This window comes from Charadrius vociferus, unplaced genomic scaffold, assembly GCF_000708025.1.
Source record: "Charadrius vociferus isolate BGI_N301 unplaced genomic scaffold, ASM70802v2 scaffold38, whole genome shotgun sequence".
NCBI classification, from domain to species: domain Eukaryota; kingdom Metazoa; phylum Chordata; class Aves; order Charadriiformes; family Charadriidae; genus Charadrius; species Charadrius vociferus.
This window is the reverse complement of record NW_009650176.1, coordinates 4,303,688-4,330,208: the sequence shown is the minus strand read 5'-3', so window position 1 is coordinate 4,330,208 and position 26,521 is coordinate 4,303,688. Positions and strand designations below refer to the sequence as shown.

The following is a 26,521-nucleotide window of genomic DNA, read 5'->3' as shown; positions in this document are numbered from 1 at the left end:
ACCTCAAAGTAGTTCTCTGCTTCAGTTTCTCCTTCAGAAAAATCCATTCTTACCCTACGCATGCTGTGATGATCCCTTCTGCATGAAAGGTGTGACAGTCGGTGTGAGATACGTATCTACTTCAGCGTGCTCTGTGAAGCCTGTGGTCACAAGTGACAGATCTGAAAATAATAGCTTTTCAGAGGAGACGTTAGGGATGATAGGGCAAAATCTGTTCTGTAAGTTCTCCTGAGCATCAGCTAGTAATGTGTGTCTTTTACAGTAGCGTTAAAGGACTTTTGTATTTGCTTCCTATTTTTTCCAGATATTGAAGACTTACCACCCACAGTCCAAGAAAAGCTATTTGATGAAGTACTTGATAGAGATGTTCAGAAAGGTAAAAGCTCTGGGAATGGCTGGAATCTCTCCTTGCTTTTCATTAGATAATATTTGTTACTAAAAAAAAAAGTGTTTCTGTGGCTTTGTTGCCCGAATTTGTTTTAAATATAGATTTGATGCTTTCAAGTTAATAACCCTGGAATTATTTTACAGTCTGTTTATGAGGCAGAGAGAGAATGGAGTGTAGAAATCATGTTTGTAATATTTCTTTGAATTTTAAAGATTTTTGAAGCTTTACAGTTTTAACTCGCAAGCTCTTTAAAGAAAACGGAATAATCTTTCCACTTCAGTAACAATCCTCAAACAAATGATGGGCTGCTTTGTTTAAGGCTATGGTTTGTTTTGGTTTGGCTTTGTCTTTTTTCTTCTTTTCTTGACAGTATTTTGCCCAAGGAATGCCTTTAGCTTTTGTAGTTCACTTATTTTTGTAGTATGAAGGAAAACTTTTTTATTCGTGTAAATGGGTAAATTGTTGAGATGATGCCATTAACGTGCTGTTCAGATTCTCCGAGACTTCAAATGGATATAAGTTTTTAAAAGAGGTTATTGTCATGTTGCAGAGCTAGAAGAGGAATCTCCCATTATTAACTGGTCACTGGAACTGGGTACGCGCTTGGACAGCAGGTTATACGCACTTTGGAATCGGACTGCCGGGGATTGCCTGCTTGATTCAGTACTACAAGCCACTTGGGGCATTTACGACAAGGATTCAGTGCTGCGGAAAGCTCTTCACGACAGTTTACATGACTGCTCACATTGGTAACTTAGTTTTTATGTTAACTTTAAAGGTAGCTTTCCATGTAGCATAGTAGTTGATAGTAATTTAAAAAGAAACACAATCACCGCTCCCCGATTTACTGTGGATTGTGTGTCTCGGAATGTTGAGTCACGGTGTGATTCATGTAGAAATCTAGATCTAGTGTATTTGAAATGTCAGCACTGGAAACTTGGACATTCTGAACCCAGTGACGGTATGTGATATTCAACAAATAGCATTTAAAACAGACTAAAACATTTTATGCTGTGTGCGCTTGTCAAGAGCACGCTAACCACGGTTAAAACTGGAATTTACTTGCAATGTAAATCATGCGCGTGCCATGCCTTGCTGCTGTTGGTGGAAGCTTTGCAGAAGATTGTTAATAGAAGATAGCCTTTTATTCCTGTATAAACTTTTCAGTATTTTCATTCCATCTGCTTGGTTACAGCTCTGTTCGGTGTTGCTCTTTCTATTCCTGTCCTGCCTGCTAAAATAATGGCAGTAAAGCAGAGTGGTGACATTTAACTAGTGCTGTCATTTGGCAATAGAATTAATTCATCATTCTGTAAAACAACTTCTGTTGTTTTACACTCGCAACCTTCTTTAGTCCGATACTGTGATTTGCCTCTGCTAGAGGAAAAATTCTTACAGTTGCACCCCAGCGGTGTCCAACGGCTCTCCAGTGCGTAATGGGACTAAGGGAAGATATTGATAAAGACTAATAATGTAAGATGCAGGCGATTAGTTTTCTTAGGTTCTTATAGTCAAGAAGAAGAGAAACACTCAGCAGGCATACTAGAGAAAGAGCGTGTCCCCTTGCTGTGCGTGCTGTGTGGGAAGTCAACAACAAAGGTTAGTTTTAGGGGTACCTATAAGTAGCTGTTGTGATCGCTGTACCCAACTGTGAGCTGTTTGGAGAAAACACCCAAAATTAGTACCCAGAGCTGGATTCAATACAGTGGTGCTTCAGTAACAATTCTTCCGAGAACCTGTCTCAGATTAGATCTGTCACTACTTTGGAGTTGTTTATAGTGGAGCGTGCATCTTGACCACGCAGGAATGTCCCTGGCATCACGAGCAGTTCCCTGAGGCCAGAACAGAAATTTATGATGGATCAGGTTTGGTTCTTTATGGTAACAAAACCAAGCATGGTATCCAAAAACATGCTGCAAACTATTGAGGTTTAAACCAGTCTTTCAAAATGTTAGTGTTAACTGGTGTTGACTTACTGCTGTATCTAACATAACACTCATTATTTAGTGTATTAAATCTGGTTAAGCTTTTTAGCTCATGTTTTAGACAGAATTTGCATTTTACTCTGAATTCACTTAATCTTCGTCGTTACTGGAAGAACATTTATTTTTTAACTGATTCATATGTTCCTTTATTGTTGCTTGAGTACAGTTGCCTACCTTCAGCCTGGATAATCTTAATTGCTAGTTCGTCATTGGAAAAATTAGTACAGGTTCTAGCGCCAGCCTCTACAGAGCTACATCCTAAATAAGAACTGGTCTGCCTGCAGAGGCTGTTAGTGATGGAAATTTTTGAAGAAACTACTGACATGTTAGTGGTGATACTAGATCAGACTTGAGTCACAATTCCTTTCAAAAATTCCAGACTGGGGGTGTGAAAAGTCTCTTTTAGTTTAGTTCTGTGGTAAATCGATCATCCTGTACATCCTATACTTGCTGTTAGCTTCTATGTGGGAAGATACATTTACTTTTAATTTTGTGGGCTAGGACACAGCAGATAGGAAGTGATGGTGTCCTCACTGGCTGTAATGATAGTTGCTGAAAGAACAGGCTGTTAAACGCAATCACTACTAGTATTAACAACAGTACGCTTAAACTTTTAGCTAGTGGAACAGCTAGCTTCAAAGCCTTCACAAAGACACTTAAAACTGGGTATTTTTACAGTCAGACGCAGAACATTCATGTAACTCATTTGGCCTCGTTTTGTTAGGTTTGTTTAGATGCTGAACAAAGAAGAATGTATTTACTAGAGGCAGTCTAGTGTCTGGTACTCAGAAAAAGCTCAGTAGTGAAGTTCCCAGAGGTTCTGGCCTGTGGAGTCTTTTCCACTCACCCTTTAAATGACTACGCTTTTTTAGTTTACTCAGAAGTGTGTTCTGATTTGTCCCTTTTTGTATTCCACCATTAGCTTTTGGTGGAGAATGGGCATATGCTGTAAATTGGCTTTCGGATTTTTTTTTTTTTTATCGATGCATTCAGTCCTCTTGTGTTAAACTGAAAAGTTTGTTTTAAATAAGATCAAAGTCTGAACCTTCGACTTCTGTCTGTAAGGTTATCGAAAGAGCCTCCTGTGAACACCTACAGATTGTCTGTGGCTGACTAATTCAGAGAAGAAACTTCTTTAGGAAAACACTTTCTCAGTAGAGGTTTTGCGGGTAGTTTGTTTTCTTTCTCCTTTTTTTTTTTTTTTCTGTTAAGCAGATTCTGATTGAACTTTTTCCAGAAGACCTAGCAATTAATGCATTTAGTACAAGGTGTTTGGTTAGAGATTTCTGGGGGAAAACGGGCAAAATATCCATCTGCTGCAAAGATGGAATTAGTTAATGTATTTGGATAGAAACTGGAACGCAGAGAGATCCAGATCATTCCCTGTAGAGATATTACTGTGAGTCAGCTCATAGACCTATCAAAATGTCTTACTAATAGGTCTTGTAATCCATGCAGAGATTTTAGCTGTAATTGGGAAAACCAGCCTGGTTGGTGGCAGCTGTGATACACACCAATATTTTAGGAGATGATATCTCTACTGAAAGTATAAGGAAAGGTTCCCCACACACACACACACACACACACACACTGTCTGTCTGTTAATTTTCTCAGATTGTAATTAAATGAGTTCATTCCAGTGACTTTTTTTAATAAGCTGAACTTGAGAATGGTTTCTTTGTATTCACAGTAAAGGCCATTGTTTAAAAGTTGGCTTAGGACTCTTCACTAAACCCGTGTGCCTAATGTGAAGTTGTGGCCTTTCCATAGTGTGGTGATTGGACTGAGTTGAACATTTTAAAAAGCCAGTGTCTGCTCTTTCAATGCATAGGTGATTTTTTTTTTTGTAATTGATTAAGAAGGATAAAGCATCAGGATGAAACTAGTGTCCAAAAATGATGATTTTTAATTTAAACAGAAATCCTGTGGCATTAGAACTTTGAGTGTAAATCGGATTAACCCAACTTTCTATATTTGATTCTCATCTACGCTGCTATATAGCTATTCCATATAATGTGAAATTACCATACTCTTTGCTCCAAAACCTGATACAAAACAGGTTCTGCCTCTTAACCACAGTCTACTTGAAGCTGATACGTAAGTACTTTGGAGTTAATTGGCTCATGGTATGGTCAACAGTAGAGAATACCTGTATTGTTTGTGTGAGAAGAATGAGCAACTCCTCTTATGTGAAATGGAATGTCTTGGTTTTGTTCCCTGTACATCGGCACTTAAAAATAAATAAATGTAAATAAGGCTTCAAAAAAAAACTATTACAAGAAGTATCAAACTAGCCAGGAGGCTGTTAGCAACTTGCATCTATTACAGTGTAGTTGCTGTAGGCATTGCAACCCCAAGTGATCTCATGAATGAGGATTATCAAATAGAGTCTCCTGGAGATTAAAAAAAAAAAAAAAAATTAAAATAAAATCCAGTTTTGCTGATATGCTCTCTTTCTTCCCCCTTCTATATGGAGTTGGGATAAAGAATTACAAGGGTTGAATATTGCTGTCAGATGTGTGATGGTTGAGTAAATGCTTTTGTCTTTACTTCTCTCTCTCTCCACCCACCCCCACCTGCCCCGCAATATTTTAGGTTCTATACGCGCTGGAACGAGTGGGAATCGTGGTATTCCCAAAGCTTTGGTTTACATTTCTCATTGCGAGAGGAACAGTGGCAGGAAGATTGGGCATTCATACTCTCTCTTGCGAGCCAGGTAAGAAAGCTTCTTTATAGATGGCTGTTAGAAAGGACATCTTAATCTTTCTGAAAAAAAACTTTCAAGACCTCAGTGTTCTTCAGGAATAAGAATCTTTATGTATAAAGGAAAACATTCCTCTTAAGCCAGTAATCTTACAGTATTACTGTAAGTAAGGGTAGACTTTTCCTGCCAGGATGGAAAATTCATTTTAAAATTCTAATTTTTAAGCTTACTATTAATCACTACAGTGCAAAAAAAGTCATTTTCTTTTGGTGTCAGAGTGAAGTCGGTAGGGAAAAAAAAAAAAACCAACACCAAAACCCAACAACCTAATACACAATTGTCTATTTAATGTCCTGCCTCCTAGCTCCTGCAACACTTCCCTCTTAGAACGTACCTACAAATCTGCTACTTAAACTTCAGCAAGCTGATATTTTATAGCTCCCCACCAAAATGCGACTTACATTCCTATAAGCTTCTAACTATAGGAATATCTTTAGCTCCTCTTTTAAATTATAATCTTGTGATTTGTTTTGGATGTGCTCTTTTCCTGTCATTAAAGTACTCTTATTTAATTATTTTTAGATGAAACATTATGTAGAGTTTCACTTCTAACTGGGGAATGAAATATGTTAGATTGAATCTGGGCAATAGGACAAAGAATTATTAGTTAGATTAAGTTCCTGTGCAAGCTGAAATGTTTTTGCTTATTTCCAACTGATACATAGTAGCCTTGCAGTCATTCGTTTTCCCTGTCAAAGCTAGGTCACTCTTAAAAGCACTTCTGGTCTAAATTTGGAGACTTTTTTTTCAGATTTCAAAGTAGGGAATGATAAGTTCTGTTTCAAGTGATGTCTGTCTTTGTGTTTGATTCAGCCTGGAGCGAGTTTGGAGCAGACACACATTTTTGTACTTGCACATATTCTTAGAAGACCAATTATAGTTTATGGAGTAAAATATTATAAGAGTTTCCGAGGAGAAACATTAGGATATACCCGCTTTCAAGGTAAGCCTTTAGTTTTTCAAATTTAATTTTAAAAATGGGTCAGCTATAAGTCATAAACATAAAGGAAGTTGAAAGGAGAGCTACGTTAAGCTACTAGCTGGAAGAGGATGGAATTATGTTGTAGGTAAATTTTCGTTAGCAATTCTAAAGAACAAAATCACCTCAAAATGTGAAGTCTTTCATTGTATGGTGGGCATGCTGCATGTACCTGCAATAAAAACATGTTCTGACCTCTACTCCGCATGCCTTTAGTCTGTAACTTATATAAAATACTCTGGTTGTGAGAACTTCCCAAAAGTTGCGTGGTTTGTACTGCTGTAAGACACAGGAGGTTTCATAAATGGAATTTGCAGTTCCGTTCGTTTGTGGTACTAATGGCTGTAAATGTTCATTTTAGAAACTAATCTGTATTCAGCATTGCCTGAAGGAGGCTCTCCGGCGCCCTTCATAAAGTTGGGGGCGAGGCAGGCAGAAGGTGTTTGCGTTGGCATGGTTTCTCACCAGTGGCAGCGGTGTCTGCGGGTGCTCTTTGAGGATGAAGGGGCGAGCCGTGTCGCTGCGCAGCACCGCAGGAGGCGATCGCTGAAGCAGCCCTCAAGAGCAGTGAAAAGGAGTCACCCTTAAAGCAAGAGAGAAGGGTGTACAAAGAAGGGTCGAGAAATTAAAGTAGGGTAGAGAATGGTAAAGTTGAGCTTTTTTTTTTTTTTTTTTTGTAGTTGATGAAAGAGGTGGCAACTTGAATGTATGCCGTAGGGGCTGAAGGAATTCTGTTCATAAACGCTCTACCAACAGTTATGTGAAGTATAAGATTAGGTAACTTAGTTACAATTACAAAATATTGGTTGACTAATAGTGTAAATATCCCTATCTGCGAAAGCGAATTCCGTGGTGTAGTTAAAAGGAAGTTTTTAAAATCTGTGCTTCAGTAATTCACACTTTACAGTGTGTGATGTAAATACCGACCTATTTCTCAAGTAGTACTATAATTTTGCATAGTTTGATCAAGTTCTTTCTGACTGTTTCTCCTCCTAGTCTTCTGGGCAAACAGCCTAGTTATCCCTAAGATAAATATGAAGATATTTAGCTGACTGGGTCCACTTTTGCTTAGACATAGCTTTGTAGATTTCTAATGATGCATGTATTGTATTTTGCAAGGCAAGGATGTGTTTGGGCAACTTTCCTCTATATTGGATGCTAATACTTTAATATTTGCCTGTCTACAGGAATAAAAACATAGGAGGGGATTGGGAGCATCTGTACATGCTCAGCAATAAACAAAATGATGTGGAAAGAACTGATCAGGCACTGTGGCTGCGTTACAGGGTGTGAGGGTGTGACTTTTGCCCATGGTTCGTCTTCCTGGCCTCAAGTATGTCAGCTTGGTGACTATCCTACAGATGTTTTCATCAATACATCACTATTTATTTATAGCTTAGTAGAGGACTTCCCGAAACATCTTTTTTTGTGATGTTAAAAAAAAAAAGTACGCTAACTTTGGAAGGTGGCAAACACATAATGAATAGAACTCCAAGCTGCGGAGTTCATGTCAAATGTCTAGCCTGTTATAACTAGTTAGAGTCTTCAGAAAATCTGAGAAGCTGTTTGACTTCCAAGTTTTGTGCAGTGGCAAAGCTTGTCAAGGAAGTGAAATGTTTTTTTGGAGAGTGTAAAATTTGGTACTCTTCGTAGTTATGTTTTATATTTTATTTGAGATGATGAAAGGATAGACTGGAAAGCACAGTTACTCATCTGATGCTTCAGGTTTGTGTTGCTTTTAAACTGAAAGGCTGAGTGGTTTGCGAACTTTTTATTTTATATGTTGGGTATTGAGGCAGAGAAGTGTTACGTGGCCTAAATATACTGAAATTGTCTTCTTGCTGTGTGAGCCAGAAGGTAACCGGGTGTCTGGGACAACCTTTAGCTAGACACGCATTTCCAGGAATTTAGTCAGACAAATATTTATGATTTGATTTGCTTGCCACGAGTCGCATCCATCCATCCATCCAGAGAAACACACAACACTGAACAGGTGAACTTAGGAGTCCTGTGTCAAATTACCTGGAGTTAATTCCATCCCTGTCCAACCACATTTTTGTGGTTAATGTGTGCTAATTAAATGCTAGCAGCACAGCTGAAACCAAACAGCCGTTGGACTCGGACTGGTATGGGCTGCCGAGACAAGTCTCCTGTAGATGGTACAAGAATTGCTGTTCTGGGCTGGTGTGTGAGCTTTGTGTAGCACGTGCTCCTTCGGTGAAGCGTTGAGGAGCGCTCGGGCTTCTCTGACTTGCTGTGTAACACCCTGCCTGTCTTTAGCATGACATTCCCCAAAAAAGAAATGAAAATTTTTTAACATCATGGTTCAGCTAGTAGCACATCGGAAGGTACTGTAAACCCCCCGTCCAACCCCAGAATCGTCTCCCTGATCAGAATTTTTTTTCTCCGGGGATTCCTTGTTCCAACTCAGTGTTAACTTGCTGCAACTGTTGTGAATCCCGTAACTGACAGTCTCGTTGTTTCCTAGATTGTAATTGACTGTTAATGCTGCTTGAAATATTAAGGCTTCGATAGTGAAAGATCTATTTACTCTGCCTTAAGTGTGCTCCTGGTCTAGCCGCATCTGTTTAGCGGCATGAATATACAGCTTTTAAAGTTAAACAGGAAAAATGGTGACTGACTTAAATTATCATCAGATCAGGCTGGAGAAACTAAATCCGATATGGATGACTTCCAGGATAGATGTTAGCCCGTACTCTTTACTTCCTGTGCCTTCTGTGCATGTCATCGGTATCGTCACACTACCTTCTCAATTTTTATATCAGATTGACTTCTGTAAATCTTCAGAGCACCAGATTTTCTCTGGGGTAATACCTGAAATTCCATTCTTGTGCAACTCATCAGGTAACATTGAGGAGGTGTGGCATTTTTACTAAAATAAAACAATTGAAAAAAGGGAACAAGTGGAAAAAAAAATGCCCCAAAAGTTGCTGAATTTCAATGCAGAGATTATGGTGAGGTAAACGGATTAGTTCCACTCCTGAACAGGTAACGCAGCTCTGCCTGACGCAGGAATTCTGTGTCGTTAGATGAGACGTGTGATGTTCATAGAGATGAGACCCTGTGTTTATCTGTAAATTCTGTAGCCCCGACAACACTGAGGCAACAACTTGGGGCCAGAATCTACCAGCTTGGGGCAGCAGGGCATTACCTGTCTGTATTAATTGGCAATAAACTACATTAAACTTCCCCAAATTGGATGTTTTGTCCGTGATGGTGACTGGTGAGTGACCTCCCTGTCCTTATCTCGACCCACAAGCTTTCCATTGTGTTTTCCCCCCCTCTGGCCAAGGAGGGGAGGGAGAGGGCTGCTGGGGGTATCGGTCCGGGAGCCGAGTCAGCCCCCCACGCTCGTGGGAGTCGCTGAGGGGCTGGAGCCGTTCGCGAGTGCACGGGGGGCACCTTCTGATAAATCTCTGATTGTAATGCGCAGAAGAAAAGGGGTGAGCGGTGAGTCACCCTTTGGGTGCTGATGCTTTCAGTTCTGAAATGCCTCAGTGACCTAACCAACCCGTGTGGAGGTAGCGCTGTGTTTTAAATGAAGTATACGGTATTAATAAATGAGTTTCCAGCCCTCAATGCTTTATTGTTTTGCTGATGCTTCAGACTGAATATTGGGAAAAAAAAGTTCATGAAGTTACTTCTCTTGAGTGTGTATGAAGAATGAATTTCTAGGAGTTAAGGGACTGTCTTCATTACATTCAGTGTCAGTGTGTTATTTTCAATGTAACTTTGAATTTTGACCAAATATTTGGTTCTTTCCCTAAATGTGAAGGCTTGAAATTTTTCAGTTAATGCTTGTCCCTTCTTCTGCATCTTTGGTGTTTAGCAATGAATTACAGTGAGACTTAACTGTAACAGAGATGGGAGGAAGGGAGCGCTAAGAAGGTATTAAGTGGATTTGTCCTTAGACCCAGATGTTGTAAAAACTTCTGTGAATCTTAATCTGAAAGAAATTGAAAGACTTTTAGGTATGTCTTGATTGCTCATTCAAGAATGGGGGGGGGGGGGGGAATGGACAAATATTTACCGGTAGCTCCCGCTAATTTTTGTTGCAGCAAAGAAAGATGAGTTCTAAACTTGAGTAAAACCTCCAAACCCACCCGCTGCCTCAGGTTCCCCCGTAGCGTTGCCCTCCCGCCCCCGTGGATGTCGGAGAAGTGAAGGGCCTTGTTTTGCTTTTGACCCGGCTGGCAGCAGCTGTACCAGGAGGGGTTGCTATGCTACACGCGCACTTAAGTTTATGCGTGGCTATTTTTAAGCTGTCACAAGGTAAGGCGTGCTTTTGCTTAAGTTGTCTTACAGCAGTACACGCCAAGAATTATTTATGTTCCTAGAAGAAAGGAGTACCAGTCTTGTTTTGAAACTTCACGCACTTCAAGCGAGTCACTGTCCGTATTGCTAAAAATGGCAGGGAGAAAAACTGCTGTTCCTTTCGGCATCCGTGGCATCGGTCATTTGTTGTATCTGAGCAAAATAGCATCAGCTTTTTGGTGGTGGTTTTTTGGAGACTAGATACGCGTAATTGATGTGGGTTAATTTAATCTATTAATACAACGTTGATGAGAAGTCCCATTGTCTCGGGGATGGGCCACATACTTAGGTGCTGAGTAGTATTTAGTGCAGTAAATTCTTTTAATAATAAATTTCGTAAGCAGATGGTTCTGGTAAAAATAGACATCTGACTGTAGCTTTTATTTGTGATGCTGAATCTGATTTTTTTTTTTTTCCTTTATAATTCTTTTTATTTTTAAGAAGAGTTATCAAATATGAAAGACTGCTTCTCTAACCTTGTTTCTTTGTTCATCACTATACTATAGACCACAGATTTTAGGGGAATGGTAACATGGTGTTGGTTGTAATCGTAATGGCTTTTATGTCTAAACTTGTACAGTTGCAGAGATACTTGACTAATGTCCTGTTAACCTAATAATAATTAGCTGTACTGAAAAGTGTGACCTGTATTAGTGTAGACAAACCAAGTACGTTTTAAATGCTTGTTAACGTGCTGCTGATACTGTGTTTAGCCAAAAGCAAAAGGTTTGTATCGAAATTCTTCACTGTTCTGTAGTTCCGAGTCTTACCCTTTGTTTTAATTTGCCGCAGGTGTGTATTTGCCTTTGTTATGGGAACAGAGTTTTTGTTGGAAAAGTCCCATTGCTCTGGGCTACACGAGGGGCCATTTCTCTGCTCTGGTTGCCATGGAGAACGATGGTTATGGCAATCGAGGTGCTGGTGCTAACTTGAACACTGACGATGATGTTACTGTTACTTTTCTACCGTTGGTGGACAGCGAGAGGAAATTATTGCACATTCACTTCCTTTCTGCTCAAGAGGTAAGAAATAGCTGTGTAGCTGGTGGCCTTTGTCACAGCCGTGGCCTCAGCACTCTCTGTAGCCCCGTGTGTTTTTGTAGTTCAAAGAATTATAGGGAGGGTGCTGTTCCATTTAATTAACAACTGCTGCCTTCCCCATCACTTGAGGCGATTCTGAAAGGTATTTTCCCACAAATTGATGCTTATTGATAGCTCTCTAAATTGAACGTAACTTCACTGTGCATGTGAATACAAGTGTACCTTGCAAAGGACCCAGAAATAAGGATTCTGACACTAATGCGAGACTGAAATACACTTTTTTTTTTTCTAAAAAAAAAAGGTAACACAAGTAGGCCAGTAGCTGCAGCATGCTCTACCTCTTTTCCTAATGAAACTCAATTCCTTTAATAAGACAGGGAACCACTTCAGTAAAGTGTGTCCGTGGGGGAAGGGAGAGTTGAAAAACCTGAAGTAATTGCTAAGGGTGGGCATCCTTTGATAGTGGAGAAAAAAGTATGGGCTTTAAGTCTAGAGAGGGATATTTTTTCCACAAGCCGCAACATTTGTTATGTCTTACAAGAGGAAAGGCTTCATGTCAAGAACTGCTAGACTCCAAAAAACCTGCTTTTGTGAAACCAGAAGGCTCCTTTAGGACTTACCCGCTTATTTGTGGTGCCTACCATAAACAATTAGTTGCTCACAAATAATGGAAATATAGTAAGTCTGCACTGGAAACGGACATCTGAAAAATTCAGAACGGAAGAATAGCTGGAGAATATTTCCAGAGCCTTCAGATTTTTGGTTGAAAAGGCGGTGTGCATCAGTTTAGCTTTCGGAGGCTCCCAGCTGCGGTGAAGTAGCGTGCTAACCCTGCCAGATCTGGTAAGGAACTGTGTTGCTCCCGTAGCCTGGCGATTTCGGAATATCACAGGGGGCTTGCTTAAAGTCGCTGGTAATGTTTCAAGCCTCGTTCTCAACCTGTTTTCTCTCCCCCAAAGATAGGTAATGAGGAGCAGCAAGAAAAGCTCCTTCGGGAATGGCTGGACTGCTGCGTGACAGAAGGAGGGGTCCTCGTTGCGATGCAGAAGAGCTCTCGTAGGCGCAATCATCCGCTGGTCACCCAGATGGTCGAGAAGTGGCTCGATCGCTACCGACAGATCCGCCCTTGTACGTCCCTTTCCGATGGCGAGGAAGACGAGGATGATGACGATGAATGATGACAAAGAAATTGAAAAGAAAATTACCAGCGCAGAGTGTCTGACCCAGAGTTAGCGTTGTGCTCTAGCAGTTCGTTGTAGAACGACCCAGTTCTAGGGGAAATGTGCTGTAAAGGATTTTTTCTAACCAGCATGGAGAGAGTCTAGAACCTCATCTGCCGCATGAAGAGAGCAAAACGGGCTGGACTACAGTTTGTATAAAAACAAAGAAAAAGAAACAAAAAACAACTAATTTTATTATCAAGACAGAAAAAAAACACTTTTCTTTCTGATTGTAAATCTGTCTATAAATGTACCGCATGTGGTTGTGTAAGAGGTTGTGTAATAGGCAAAAGTATACCAGCATCTTAATTATTGCAAAGAAATTTTTCAAATAAGGGCACTTATGAAAGCACATGTTAGATGGATATCTCTTCCCTCCGACATTCTTTTACAGTTGAACTTGGTATTCTACATCACCTTTTAGATACTCTGACACACTTCCGTGAAAGGCCCTTTTATGTGAAATATCACTCATGCCCAGGTCAGATCGTGAGGTTTTTTTTTGTTTGCACAAAATATCCACAGCAAGTCGTAAGGAAAAATACATTCATTATTTTACTAATATTTTAGTTACTGCTGTGCCCATATAATAAAATTGAAACTCTACGGAACAAACTGGAAGAGAAGCTAAATTTTTCCTTGAGTGACCTGATTTGTTTCCTGAAAAAGGTTTTTGGGGTTCTTTTTGCCTTTTTTTTTTTTTTTTCTTCTAATAGTTAATAGATTCCTTTCAGTATATGTAAGAATATTTATTCAGAGAAGTGACCTAAAATAGAGGGATTTTATTCCAGTGAACATACACTAAACAAAATTGTGTGAAATTTGAGAACTCAGACGCAATTGAGAATTTCCTATTGTCGGAACTCCGTCTTGCTGTGATACAAACTATATATCATTTTATCATTTATTCTTTCATCACCTTAAACATTGCTGCAAATGGAAAAACACCTTTTTAAAGGAGTATTCCTCGGTCATTAAATCTAGTGAGAATACACTTGCAGTTCTAATTAAAAAGAAGAATCTATGCTAAAGTTGTTTTTAAAAGCACTGTGTTATATATTTCTCAGTATGTAAACCTGGGAATTTCTTGCATGTTGATTGATGTGGCCATACTTAAACTTATGTAAGTTCCTAAGATTGTAAGTTCAGAGTATATTCTCCAGTAGAAATTTTATTATATTTGATAACTTTAGCCATGTAACCTGTAATGGATAAAGTTTATCTAAAAATCTCACTTAAACACTAAAGGTTAATGCCAGTTTTTACGTATACAGTGCAATTCAGGTTGTCTTGAAAAGCACTTTTGATGGTGTGGTGGTTGAATAAGGAATTTTGCAGTAGTTGAAATTGTTTTAATTAGAATTTGGAAAGAAGCCCCATAGCACATATTTTTATGTAGTTCAGAGCTATGGAAACCCTGAGGAACTTGCTGCTTTTTCTTCCAAATGCTGCTTAGATGGTGTTGAAATGTGCACAACTCCTACATAAACTTGGTGACGACACCAGAAGTATAGAAATAATGAAGTACTGTATTAACTTAGCAATTTTCCCATCACAGATTCCATTGAGGTTTATTATGAAATGTCTTCACCTTTTTTCGGCCATTAGATCTCCTCTGATTGGTGCATGCGCAAATGTTCAGGTGAAAGAATGCATGCTTCTCTGCAATGTACGTACGATTTACCTGAACTAAACAGGCAAACCCCAGATACTAAAGAGGTTTCTTCACAAGCATATGGTCCTGTTTCAAGTTTGCTTTCTAAATTGGTATATTTCGGTCCTTTTTCTTACCTTGTGAAATCCTTTCACATCTCGTCTAGCTGAGGGCTTAAAGCTTTTCTGTCAGGGGAACTGGACGCAGAGTAAGCTGCGATGAGGACTTCCGTGATCTGAGCTGGTCTGCACCGTGTGCTCGGTGGGCATCGCTACCCGGCGCGGTGTAACCCAGCACGCTTCTGGAGGTCCTTCTAGTTCAGGACTAAGCGTGGCAGCATTAGAAGTTCTCCTCTGGCCACCAGATCACTCTAAATTCAGGTCCTGGCTTACCCGGGACTGGCTTCCCTCTGCAGACCACCATTTGACGGACAAAAGGATAAGCTCCTACCTTCAGCAGGCTCCTTCAAGGGGTGTGCGAAACGCTGTGCAGAATTTTAACATCCCATCCCCCCCTCCCCCTCCGATTTCTGCAGTACTGTTCCGTTTAAGGAAGCAAAGCTTCCTTGTAACATGGGGAGAATACTCAATGTGAAAGTCTACCTTGAGCCAAATTCGACGAGCGCGCCTTTCCTTTTATCTCCTCTTGCTGTACGTGGGCAGCCCGCGCTGTGGCCCGACGATCCCCGTCCCCAGCCAGCACTTCACCATAGCAAGTGGAAGTTCACCGTGCAGTCAGTTCAGCTGTTTTTTTTTTTTTTTTCCAAAAGCATGCACCGTGCTCTCCGGTATTTATCTAGTTCTGGTATGAGAGGACAGTCCTGGTACTTTCGGAGCTCTTGGCTTTCTTGGTCATTATTGTTTTGTTCTGATGTGCTGTAAAATGGTATGTTCAGGTTAACACGCTTCACAGGTCGTTTCCGAACTGGTGAGGTATCTTTTTCAAAATCAAAGTAATCCAAACCTCATGTACCTGTAGATTAAAGAGATGCAAACCCCTGCTTTGTGCTAGCACAGTCGTCGGTGTATGTTAATGGGTACTCTCCTTGAATGACAGACTTGAAAGTTTACAAATACTGAGATTAATTTGCAAATGCTACCTTGCAGCTTGTCGGCAAGTTCTGCTCTTCTAGCCGAGAATATATATATATAAAATGGGGTTTCTCAATGTTATTTTCCTCATATTATTGCTCGCAGTAGCACACGCTTTCCTAGCACAGGACTTGGCTTTTCATTGCTACCTCCTTTACATCTGATCGGGTTTTTTTTCTGGTTTTATTTATGAATCCCTCAGTGAAAATCCCTGTATTTCTTTTGGTTTTAATATATTAAAATTTAGTAATTCTGGATTCTTCCAAAGTTCTGCTGCATGGCTTATGGCAAATACTACTAGATTGTGTTTACTCCATTAACAAAATCGGTTTGTGTGTATTTAGAGACCTTTATTTAATTGCCGCTTTTCCTTCCCCCCCTCTTTTGTTCAGTAACTTCCCTTAACCCCCTTTTTTTAAGGTTTGGTGGTGTTTTTTGTTTTGTTAGTGTCTGCCACTTTCAAGCTGCTTGTTTTAAGCTCCTCTGACATCCGTCATCGACAGAGCGCGTCCCTGCCTGCTGTCCTTGAGTGTGACAGCAGCGGTGCGGCTCTGCCAGCGAAGCAATGGCACAAATCTTCAGCAGCAACTGGTTATCTCCCATTTCTTTGCCCAATAATTTTCCGTTTGAGTTGCAGTGTGCCGCTTCCCGGTGCTTCGGCATATCTTAATTGTAACGATCCTCTTCCCCTTCCTCTTCCATGGATCTCTTCGTGTGTTTTGCTGGTGTTTGTGCTGCAGGTGTTTGAGACCCAACAGTGGAGGGGAACTCCTAAAGCTGCCGTCCGTTACTAAAACGTGTCCTTTGGTTCGTAACCTTTGGGATCTCTTCATTTCCCCTCTTGTTGAGCTCGTAGCGCTTCAGCAGAACCTCTGTGCCTGTGTCTGCATCCGTCCTTGGTTTTGGTTGAGAGGGAGGTTGGGTGTTGGATGAAAAGCCCGTGTTTGCCGTTCTCCGTGAGCTCCACGCTAAGCCCCCGGCTGTCCCGGTGCCATGTCCACTGCTGGCAGTGGGTGCACGAGGGATGCCGGCACAGCAGAGCCTGCGACGCAGGGAAGTACTTGCACCCGTCTGGGAGGCAACTGCTTGTTTCAAAACAGATGAAAGTACCCGAGCTAGTTTGTTTTTAAAACATCTCTAAACCTTAACATCAATTAAATGTTTTTCCCTCTTGTTTTTTACCGTCTTTTTGGTATTTCCCAAACCCCTTCTCTGTAACTAACCTCTTTCACCCTCCTGGTTTCTCCTGGTGTTTGTGGATAACCACTGGTGTGCTGTGTTGATCACCGACAAAGAGTGGTCACTTGTCGATGAAAGGTGACCTCTTCTGTAACATGTTGGCAGCTGGGAACTAGTTTTCAGTTTAATTTAAAGCAAACAAAATACAGAGTTTTGTAACCTAGACACTTTTTCGTTTCAGCTTTTTTTAGTCCCTTTCCAGACTGGCGATGGAGGACACAGGGTGGGAACAAAAGAACGGGGCTTTTGTCTCGCGAGGCTTGAAGCTGCTACCACCTCCCGAGCATGTTTTCAGCTTTCTTCCTTTGCGGTTTGTTCACGCTTCATTTCTTATGTGCAAAAAACGTCGTTTGAGGTGTAGCTGCCTTCATAGCGCAATGGAAACCGGAGTGATCTCTTTCCACCCAGGCTGCATATAATGCCCCACTTGATTTTTACGTATACACAAATTCAAAGGAAGTTTGCAGGTTCTGGATAGCACCACTTGACAGTCTGGATAGGAAACGAAATTCAGCGAGTGTTTCCCCAGCAGTGAAAGTTTAAAACTGACCTGCATGCGGCAAGCTCGAACCGAGATCCTGCTGCGTTTCTCAAAGCGGGCTGCAGGAAGCCGAGGGCAGATCCTCGGCCGCTGCACCTCACGGCTCTCCCTAAGCGTCATCCTTCTGCTGACGGTGACAGGAGCGGGTCCTGGCTGCTGCGCAAGTGCCCGAAGTACCAAAGTCAGACTGGAGGAAAAACTTACCTGCTCTCCGCCGTGCAATCGTATTTGGTTTTGGAGGAGGGCACAGTGTGCTTGGAGATGCGTTTCTGTACCTTACCGTGCGTTCTCAGGGTCTGCAACTGAAAGCATTGGTCAGACTGCAGCGAGAGCTCTTACCTTCCAGAAATTATAGAAATTTTATCACTTTTTATTGAAAACTGCACTGAACGCTAAATGTCCACCTTTACAATAAACAAATACAATAACGGTAACACACTAAAACAAAACATACTTCTGATAGCCATTGGTTTCTTTTTTTTTTTTTTCTGTTTGGGACAGCTTTAAGATATTTTTTTTTTTGTCACAGAAACAGGAATGTACCCATACAAAGGCTCAAAATAGGCCATCTTTTCAAAAACAAAAAGGCGATGATTCACAAAAGACTATGAATATAACATGTAACTAGTTGATACAAATCTAATAGGATTTGTTAAAATCAGTCACATCTAATAACACATTTTGAAGTGTTCTTGTATAAAATATCACGTGAAGAAAAGAAGACTTTTATCAATGTCTAAAAAAGTGGGTTTTGTTCATAGACAGTCTGACAAGTTACCATAAAAAGTGTTTCCTGAGACATAAGGAAATGCAACATTATTCTTGAACCCTTTCCAGCTCAAGACTTTTTCCACTTGATAAAATAGCTGCAGATTTAAAACTGAGAAAATATATTTGAGTACAAATAGTGTGTGAAACGTAATACTTTCTTCTTTTTTTTTCTTTTTCTTTTTTTTCTTTTTTTTTTTTTTTCTTGCATCATTGCAGGGCGTAGGTGAATGCACAGCTACTTTATTCAGTGTATTGGGCAGAGAAGAGAGCGGCAGTTTTTGTCGTTAGCCGGGGAGGGCAGCGGCCGTCGCCAGGAGCCCTGTCTGCCCTCCCCATCCCACGGCTCCCGGCTGGAATGGCTAAAACTTAAACCTGGCAGGAGAACTTCTGTTACACGTCACTGGCCCTGTGAGACTGCAAAAAGGATTATTATTATTATTTTTTCTTCTAAGTCAGTACTGATGCTTCCCCTTAGAAGAGGTAACCAGATACAAGAGTAAGGAAAGGGCTGAAGCCACATAATGGTTTCCTCTTACGTTTCTATGTTAACTCGGTAAGGATTGCGTAATGCAATGGTTTGAAAACAGGTGCAGAAGCCCTGTCCTTCCCAAGGAATTGAGGGGGAAAAAAAAAAAATTAGCTATTTTTATTCATGTGATTGATGCACAGATGAAGGAAACTTAACACACAATAACAGAAGTTGATCATTAATGTAGCACATCTTAGTTTTCAGCGCTTCAGTAAGCAGGTGACTTCTTCAGGGCTTCTCCCCGGTCTTGACTGCTATCGCTTTGTCGTTAACACTGGAACATCAATGATGCGTCTGTCCAAAATCAACATTACAAATTTCGTATCAAATTCTTTTTCTTTTAGTTCATGTATAACTTCTTTTCCAATGTCTCTTGGTCCCAAGTTTATTGAATGATTTTTAAATTATCTGCTATTGCTCGTTGGGGTGTTCCCTGTTGTCCCCGTGTTTTGTGGGCTGGTTAGGAGATGGAGCTTGGGAAGGATGTGCCACTGTGGGAAGATTGTGAGTAACGGGGATGCCTCCGGGAATGATGCCCTCCATAGCTGCCGGTATTCCTCCCGGTGCGACGCTGACCATGCCAGGTGGATACCTGGGAGAGGGGACAGAGAGAAGCAGGTTTGTCACGTCAGAGCGCGGCTCACCATTGCAGGGGTTCTGGAGAGAACGAGCTGCAAAGAGGTTCCACTTCCGAGTTTGGTTTTTCTTTTAGGGATAGCTCAGCGCTAAAGCCGTGCTGCTGTGGGTCTGTCAGTCAAGGTGCGTGGCCCCTCCTCCCTCCCTTCCTGCCCTGCCTGGCAGCTTCTTCATCTTCCCATTTGTGGAGCGGTTACGAACAGCGGTGGCAGTAAATGCTGACGCTGTCGCCTCGCGAAGCAACTCGTTACATTCAGATTTATGTGACACTAGCACTGACGTAGGCTGAATGCCCAAGCTCAGAGCAGAGACTTGTAAGCAACTTTGAAACCAAAATTGGGGTTTTTTTGGCTTTTTTTTTTTTTTTCTGTGTGTATTTTAACCCCGGAGCAAGTTGTGACTAACAGAGCATTTGAGTGCTGGCACCACCTGATGAGCCGGTGCAGTTTACGTGTTGGAAGGAGAGGCAACGGCCTTTACCCATACAGGGTACTTTCTCATACGTATAAAAACCCTGAACACTCCAGTGACAGAGATGAGGACGATAATGCTAGAGTCAATATTTGCTATTAATTACCAGGGTATTTTATATGAAGTCGGATTGTTCTAAACCTTTACTGCATTGTTTGCCTGAACTCAACACTTTTAATACTAAAAGTATATACTAGAGATGCGATACCATGACCTATAGTAACAATATCCTGGTGCTTAACTGCACGAGGAGACAAATAATCGGCTGAAGGAGAAGAAAACAACAGGTATAAGTAAACTGCAGGCAGCTACCCAGACCTTCTCACCAGGAGAATGTTGCTTTTCTGTTCCGTGGGCCGTTCGCAGGCCCCGGCGGATACTGACCTGAGCCCGCACCGGGGAAAACTGAGCGCAACCCCCCGCGTTGGAGGTAGTATTTCCTAGAAGACTTGAATTAACCAAAACCTTCATGTCTGCAACTGAAGTTTCTCCTCAGTAACACCTAATGCCTCGGCTTTTGTTTAAAAGCTGTTTGAACAGGAGTCACTTCTTTGAGAGTGCTTTTCTAAAAAACCTGTGCTTGGCGCCTGTAAGTAGAGGCGGACTCCTAGTATCCCCTTAATAAATGGGCACAAATTAATTTCCTTCAACGAGGACCAAATGCCCTTGACGAAAGGAAGCACACCAGACTAGAAGCTCGTACAAGAGAAAGGTGAAGTACAGAGCAGAGTGCGTAATCCTCTCTAGGGGCAAGTTTGGGGTTTTTTTTTGGCAGCTCCTTTGCTGGACGCCTGGAGCGGTATCTGAGCCGATGCGCTGAACAGCAGTTACTCACCGGCGCTCTCGGGACCCCATCCGCTCCCTTTCTGCACCCATGTGTGGTTTGTTCTCTCTAAACCCTAGTGCAGCATTCGATGAGCACAGAAGGGTGGTGGCTGTCGTCCCCGTGCCTGTAACACTGCTTTGCCTTCATGACACCGATTTCTATCGGCTCTTCTCTTGCTTTCCCTCTTCTTTTTTATTGTCGGGCTTTTTTTGCAGCTCTTCCCTCGAAGCTCTAGACTCGCCTTTGCTGGGTAATTCTGTATCAACTATAACCATTCCCGCACAACCGTGGGGCGGTGTACAGGTTGGACACAGGTCTCGGGTAAGCGTCCTCCACTAAGACACAGGGACCGCATCTCATTGTGTAGCTTCTAGCGGGTTGTTGAACCATAAGAAAGCCTTTCTCTTGTGAAAAATTGGGTAAGGAATCCTCTGAATGCTCTCTGAAATGCCAACCGCATGCTGACTTCATCACCCCTGCGCATGGATACCCTCGAACACCTACACCCAGTATGTAAGTTTTCCCTCTGCAGAAGGTCAGCTGCATCTTCATGTAACCAGTGAGCACAGCTGAAAAATGGGGTTGGATCTAGTCTGTCTTCCTTTCTAAGAGCAGGGCGAGTTATACGTATTCCAAGAAATGACACTGAGTTTGAGGAAGGAGAAGGAATTAAAAATTTCTTGAGCTGTCCACAGGGAAGATGTGACGGGGGGGCAGCGAGGCCAAAACCCTCTGGAGGTCTGTTGGACACATGGGGACCGAGGAACCCGCCCACAAGCACCTCCCTGCTGTCGCCATCACCTTTGGGGACGGCAGAGGGGGAAGCCGGGTGGGGAAGGGAGGTTCTACCTGCTCGTGAAGGTGGTGAGCTGACCCCGGCTGGCAGCTTAGGGGGCACCGGGGCTGCGGCTCCCGAGGAGCTTAGCAAGGATGAAGTGTCCTGCAGAGGCAGAGGTTAAGCCGGGAAGCCAAGGCTTGTCCCCAGCGTCATGGCATTGCCCACGCGCTTCAGAGCAGTCAGGAGCAGGACCAAGGGGGATGCTTTCACCAGGTTTGGATGTCTCAGTCTAAATGTTCTGCTGGTCAAAGTGAGCAATCGCTGCCTGAGACGTGCAGGTAGTTGCGAGCGTGCAGGGCCATGGCACGTGCTCAGGGTCTTGCCCTCTCCAGGGCTCTGCTACCAGATGCGCTCCTGCCTGCCTCTGCCCTGAAACACAACCTGATGTGCCCCACAGGTTTATTTTGTATCTCAGAGTATTTTTGGCAATGGTGATACGCTGAAGGCGGCTCACGCTCCAGCTGAGTCCTCATACCTAATGTCTCCTATCAATGCGCTTTGAGCTGTCCAAAGCGGAGCAATAAGTAACCCTAATCTCAAGGATTTAGGTGGAAATCAGGCCACCTGACTATGGACCTGTATTTGGAGCTTTCACCCTGGCTCATCAACCCACCAGCAGCCCAAGCAGTCAGTGCACGGACAGAAGTGCAGAGCAAATCTGCAATCGCTTCTTCAGTTTAGAAGTTATGTCGTGCTTGTTTGTGGGTCTGGGGGTCCCGGCACTTACAGAGATGCCACACAAGCGTCTGCTGTCGCACCAGAACAAAAGCTTTCTAAATGAGAGGCTTTATAAACCCCTGATTAAATCAAGCAGCATTAGTAATCCCAGCGGTGTGGCTGCTGGTCCCCAAGGAAGGGGACTTTGCAGTCACGGGCTGAGCCCGTGAGGAAGCTGTTCCCTGGGCTTTCACGCTCACCTTACAGCTGGAACCCCAAACCCCACCTCTGTGGGGAACCCGCTGCCGCGGAGGGCTGCGGTGATCCTGTTCTCCAGCTTACCTGTACGTGGCACCATTGAGCTCCGGATGAATTGCTTGCTGATCTATTACTGACCACGGAGCTGTTGTGACAAAGAATTCCTTATTCACGCAGTTTCTTAGGCTTTCTGGGATGCGCCCTGGAGTTGGTAATAAAGGTGGGTATGTGTTAGGCAAGCCTTAGTTTTATCACCCTCTAACAAGCTACAATCTTTCCATTTCACTGTATTTCTTAGTGTAAAGAATGGAGGAAAAAAAAAAAAATCCCCTATCCCTTGTTGCAGGAGAATGTTTTTGGCTGTCCAAGGTGCGGGGCTGGAGCCCAGCTTCCTACTCTCAGTCCCAACACTCTGCTTTCAGGAAAGCTGTTCCCTCGAGCCCACTGCTTTCAGAGCAGGGGCTGCCCAGACGTGAAGCTATGCCTTCCATGTTAACAGGAGGACAATTTTTAGGCCAAGAGAACCACCCATTTGCCGGAGCATCATGACCACCACCTTGGAGCAAGCTCAGTTACAGCAGGAGTTGGACACAGGTGGCTTCACTGCTCTGGGATTTGGTTTTGGCATGCAGTCAGCTGTGGTCTGCACCATCGTTTGGGTTAGCACCATTAAAAGGGACACTGATTATTGCTTCAGTCTCTTTTCTTCCCAGTCATGGACGCTAGTCTTTGCCATGCTACGTGAGTGCCCCATTGAGTTTAAGAAAAAAAACCCCAAACCGCTCAAAACCCACAAAAAAACCCTCCCAACCACAAACATGCCTAAATGATAGAAAAGTGAAGTTTGGTTTCTCAGCTCTTTTGCGGGGAAGAAAATCGGGGTTAGACGCCTTTCCCAAGCTCCTGCTGAGACACGGGCAGGGTGAAGCCCTGTCTCTGCCCCTGCTGGTCGCGTTCCAGGCAGACGCTGACCCCAGCTGCTCCGCGGGGCTGGGTACCTGTGATCGCACGCCGTATTTCAGTAGCAGCAGCTTCTCTCATCTCTAGCGACGCCTGCTCGCTGTACCAAGCGGTGTGCGGAGTACAGATTAAATTAGGAGCGTCTTTCAACGGGCCTTGAGCAAAACTGAGAGCAGGGAGGGAAAAACAGAAAGATTAATCAATGTTTAAAAAGAAAATAAAATACATTATGAATGGCAAAAGGCTTGTAGCCTGCCCTCTGTGTATGTAAGCCCCTCGCCTGTGGCACTGGGGTTGGAAGATGCCCAAGAGCATCCTGCCAGCCCAAAATGGCCACAGAACCACTGGGGAGGCAGCACGGCTCCAGTGCAGGGTGCAAACTGAGAACGCCCCAAAAAAGAGCCAACAGGGCTGAAAAGCCAACCTACCGCGTGGTTGTTCGTAATGCTTCCCCAGGAATAAAAGCCTGGGGTGTCTCTGCAGCAGTGTGGGGACGCGGGGACAGGCTGCAGGTCACCCGCAGGGATGAGGTGGACACGGGGTTTCCCCCTTTGTAAGAGTACACTTTCTTTTATTTTTTTTTAAATTGTTTCTGAAAACACAAGCAGCCTACTAGTACTACCCCAATCTGTGGACCTACTCCCAGTTATAACCAACCCCTTCCCAGCTAGCAGCAGCAGCCTGCGGGCAAGAATCCCAGACTGGTCAGGGTTGGGAGGGCCCTCTGGACGTAATCCAGTCCACCCCCACCCCTGCCAGAGCAGGGGCACCTCCAGCAGGGGCACAGGACGGCATCCAGGTGGGTTTGGAATGGCTCCAGAGGGGGAGACTCCCCCACCTCTCTGGGCAGCCTCTGCCACTGCTCTGCCACCCTCACAGCAGAGAAGGCCCTCCTCAGGTGGAGATGGAACTGCCTATGGTCACGTTTGTGCTCGTTCCTTCTTGTCCTGTCACTGGGCACCACTGTTCCCACCCAGACTGTTCCCATCCCCCTGGCACCCTCCCTTTAAGGATTGATAAGCGTTGATAAGATCCCCCCTCAGTCTTCTCTTCTCCAGACTGAACAGCCCCAAGTCCCTCAGCCCTTCCTCATCAGAAAGATGCTCCAGTCCCCTTGTCATCTCTGTAGCCCTTTGTTGGACCCTCTCCAGCAGTTCCCTGTCCCTCTTGAACTGGGGAGCCCAGAAAAATGCCCAACGCTCAACGCAGCAAATCTGATCTCATGGACTAGTGAGCGCTTTCTTTTTCTTCTTCGTTAAACCTGCAGGCTGATTGCTTGTTCTAAGCTCCTAGTGTCCCTTCAAACGCCTGTAACCCCGGTGCTAGCCCACACCCAACAGATGCTGCGAGGTGCCAGGCCTTTTCTCAAACCAGCAGGACTGACCCCCGGCGCCGGTGTTGCGTGACATAGCGTGTGGGTGTTGTGTACCCCCGGCTACGCCGCTAAGGACAGCAATGCAAGAAAAAGCCAGAGCTTTACCTAAATGGTTCAGATTCGTGCACGTCAAGCGCAGCCCCTCGTATCCGTCCCTCCTTCAGGGCTTGCGTTAAGGCCTTCTCGTCCACCAGCCCCCCGCGCGCCGTGTTCACCAGGAACGCTCCCTGCCTCATCTGGCGGCGGCGGGGAGAGAGAGATGAGAGTGAGCTCGGTACGGTGACCCGGTCCTACTCTTGCCCTGAGGCAGCAGCGGGTGCCCTGGGGTACCTCCAGCTGTGACTGCACCCCGCTTTTCATGCTGAGCAGCTGTGGTCCAGCTCCAGAGCAACCCCCATCCCAGTGCAAGTGGGTTTTCTATGGAAAGCCCAGCTCTGGCTGGTATCATGGAATCACAGAATCATAGAATGGTTTCGGTTGGAAAGGACCTTGGAGATCATCGAGTTCCAACCCCCCTGCCATGGGCAGGGCCACCTCCCACCAGCCCAGGTTGCCCAAGGCCACGTCCAGCCTGGCCTTGAACACCTCCAGGGATGGGGCCTCAACAACCTCTTTGGGCAACCTGGGCCAGTGCCTCACCACCCTCAAAGTGAAAAACTTCTGCCATCACGCCGCACCACAGGCATAGGGCTTGCCTACCTGGTAACGCGCTACCCCTGGTAAACACCGGGGGGAGACAGATGGGCTGTTGGGTGCAACCAGCTGCATCAGAGGTAGCCTGTAGGCACTAAGGCCCTGGCTCGCTGTGGCCATGACCGCAGAGGGACCCACGGACAGCACCAACGCGTGGGGTTTGCCCACTGAAGAGCAGAGCACTCTCCTCAGTCGTGTGCACAAGGCAAATTACCTGCTTAATCGTGAAATCGTTGATAAGGTGATGGTTATGTTCATTAAGGTTACAGTGCAACGAGACACAGTCGCTCTGATAGAGCAGGTCCTGGAGCGTGTAGACCCGCTGGACTCCCAGGGACCTCTCTATCCCATCCTGCAGGTACGGGTCGTAAAATATCACGTTGAAGCCGAACGCCTTGGCTCGGACCGCGACCGCCTGCGCAGTGCGACCTGTGTGTGAAGGAAAGAGGGTTTAATTTAACTGATTCCCACCACTCCGGTGCCACGCAGCCAAGCTGCCCTGGAGCCTGACCCCCTCCCAGCCTGGCCCAGGGACTGCTGGAGGGGTCCCCTGTGACCTCCCAGGCTCTCAGGGCAGCCCTTGAAGGGACACTGGCTGGAAGGCAAACCCGGGCCAACTTGCACAGCGAGGGCTGTGCTTGGCTCTAGCAAATGTGAGATGCTTGGGTTAAAATTTTAAGGAAAACCAAACAAAATGAAGAGTGAGGCCATTAGGCACCTGCCAGCCCATGGCCATTCAAACTCATGGCACCATCTGCAGCCATGCAGGTCTGGTGGGGAAAGCCCAACGTGCAGCTCAGCCCCACTGACGTGCAGCTCCGGACATCGCAGAGAAAAAATCTGTGTCTACCAAGAAAAGACAAAGAAAGAAAGAAAAAAGCGCCACCCTTTTTTAGGTGACTTGTTTGTGCTAGGTTTTTCAGCCTCCTGCTGAATGGCTGGTTAATTGGGAATGATGAAGACAACTGTCGTGGCTTGGAAGCTAAGAGCTAGTACAGCCACTGCGTTGGGGAGGGATGTCTGCGCCATTGCTGGAGCCCCCCCCGCCCGTCCCCGCCACGAGGGCTGTGCAGGCTCCATGTTCCAAGCCTCAATTATTTATTTATCTGTTATTTTTTCCAGCTAGCAGTGGTGCAGTGCCCTGGTTTGGCAGCGCAGTGCAATGTCCCCCCATGCATGTACACACCTGATGCCATCCCGGGGCCGTGGAGCTGCACGGTTGACCAGGGGACATCAGCTGGGTGCCTGCGTGGATGTCCAGCTGTGAGCAC

At 44.2% G+C, this 26,521-nt stretch overlaps 2 protein-coding genes across 3 annotated transcripts in view; one reads left to right on the top strand and one right to left on the bottom strand.

Annotated features, from left to right (window-relative positions):
- The window catches only part of ZRANB1 (zinc finger, RAN-binding domain containing 1), a 31,474-nt gene extending 18,599 nt beyond the window's left edge, over positions 1-12,875 (top strand). The window contains 6 exon segments of the mRNA XM_009892726.1: positions 305-376; positions 939-1,137; positions 4,969-5,089; positions 5,951-6,080; positions 11,244-11,473; positions 12,451-12,875. Coding sequence (XP_009891028.1) covers positions 305-376; positions 939-1,137; positions 4,969-5,089; positions 5,951-6,080; positions 11,244-11,473; positions 12,451-12,669 — 971 coding nt within the window. The 3' untranslated portion in view covers positions 12,670-12,875.
- A 6,020-nt stretch (positions 12,876-18,895) lies between these two features.
- The window catches only part of CTBP2 (C-terminal binding protein 2), a 65,079-nt gene continuing 57,453 nt past the window's right edge, over positions 18,896-26,521 (bottom strand). For both annotated transcript variants that reach the window (XM_009892724.1, XM_009892725.1), the window contains exons 5-9: positions 25,465-25,679; positions 24,663-24,793; positions 23,221-23,348; positions 22,307-22,424; positions 18,896-19,128 (exon numbers count right to left, since the gene is read on the bottom strand). In XM_009892724.1, coding sequence (XP_009891026.1) covers positions 18,948-19,128; positions 22,307-22,424; positions 23,221-23,348; positions 24,663-24,793; positions 25,465-25,679 — 773 coding nt within the window. In that variant the 3' untranslated portion in view covers positions 18,896-18,947. The remainder of the gene's footprint in view (positions 19,129-22,306; positions 22,425-23,220; positions 23,349-24,662; positions 24,794-25,464; positions 25,680-26,521) is intronic.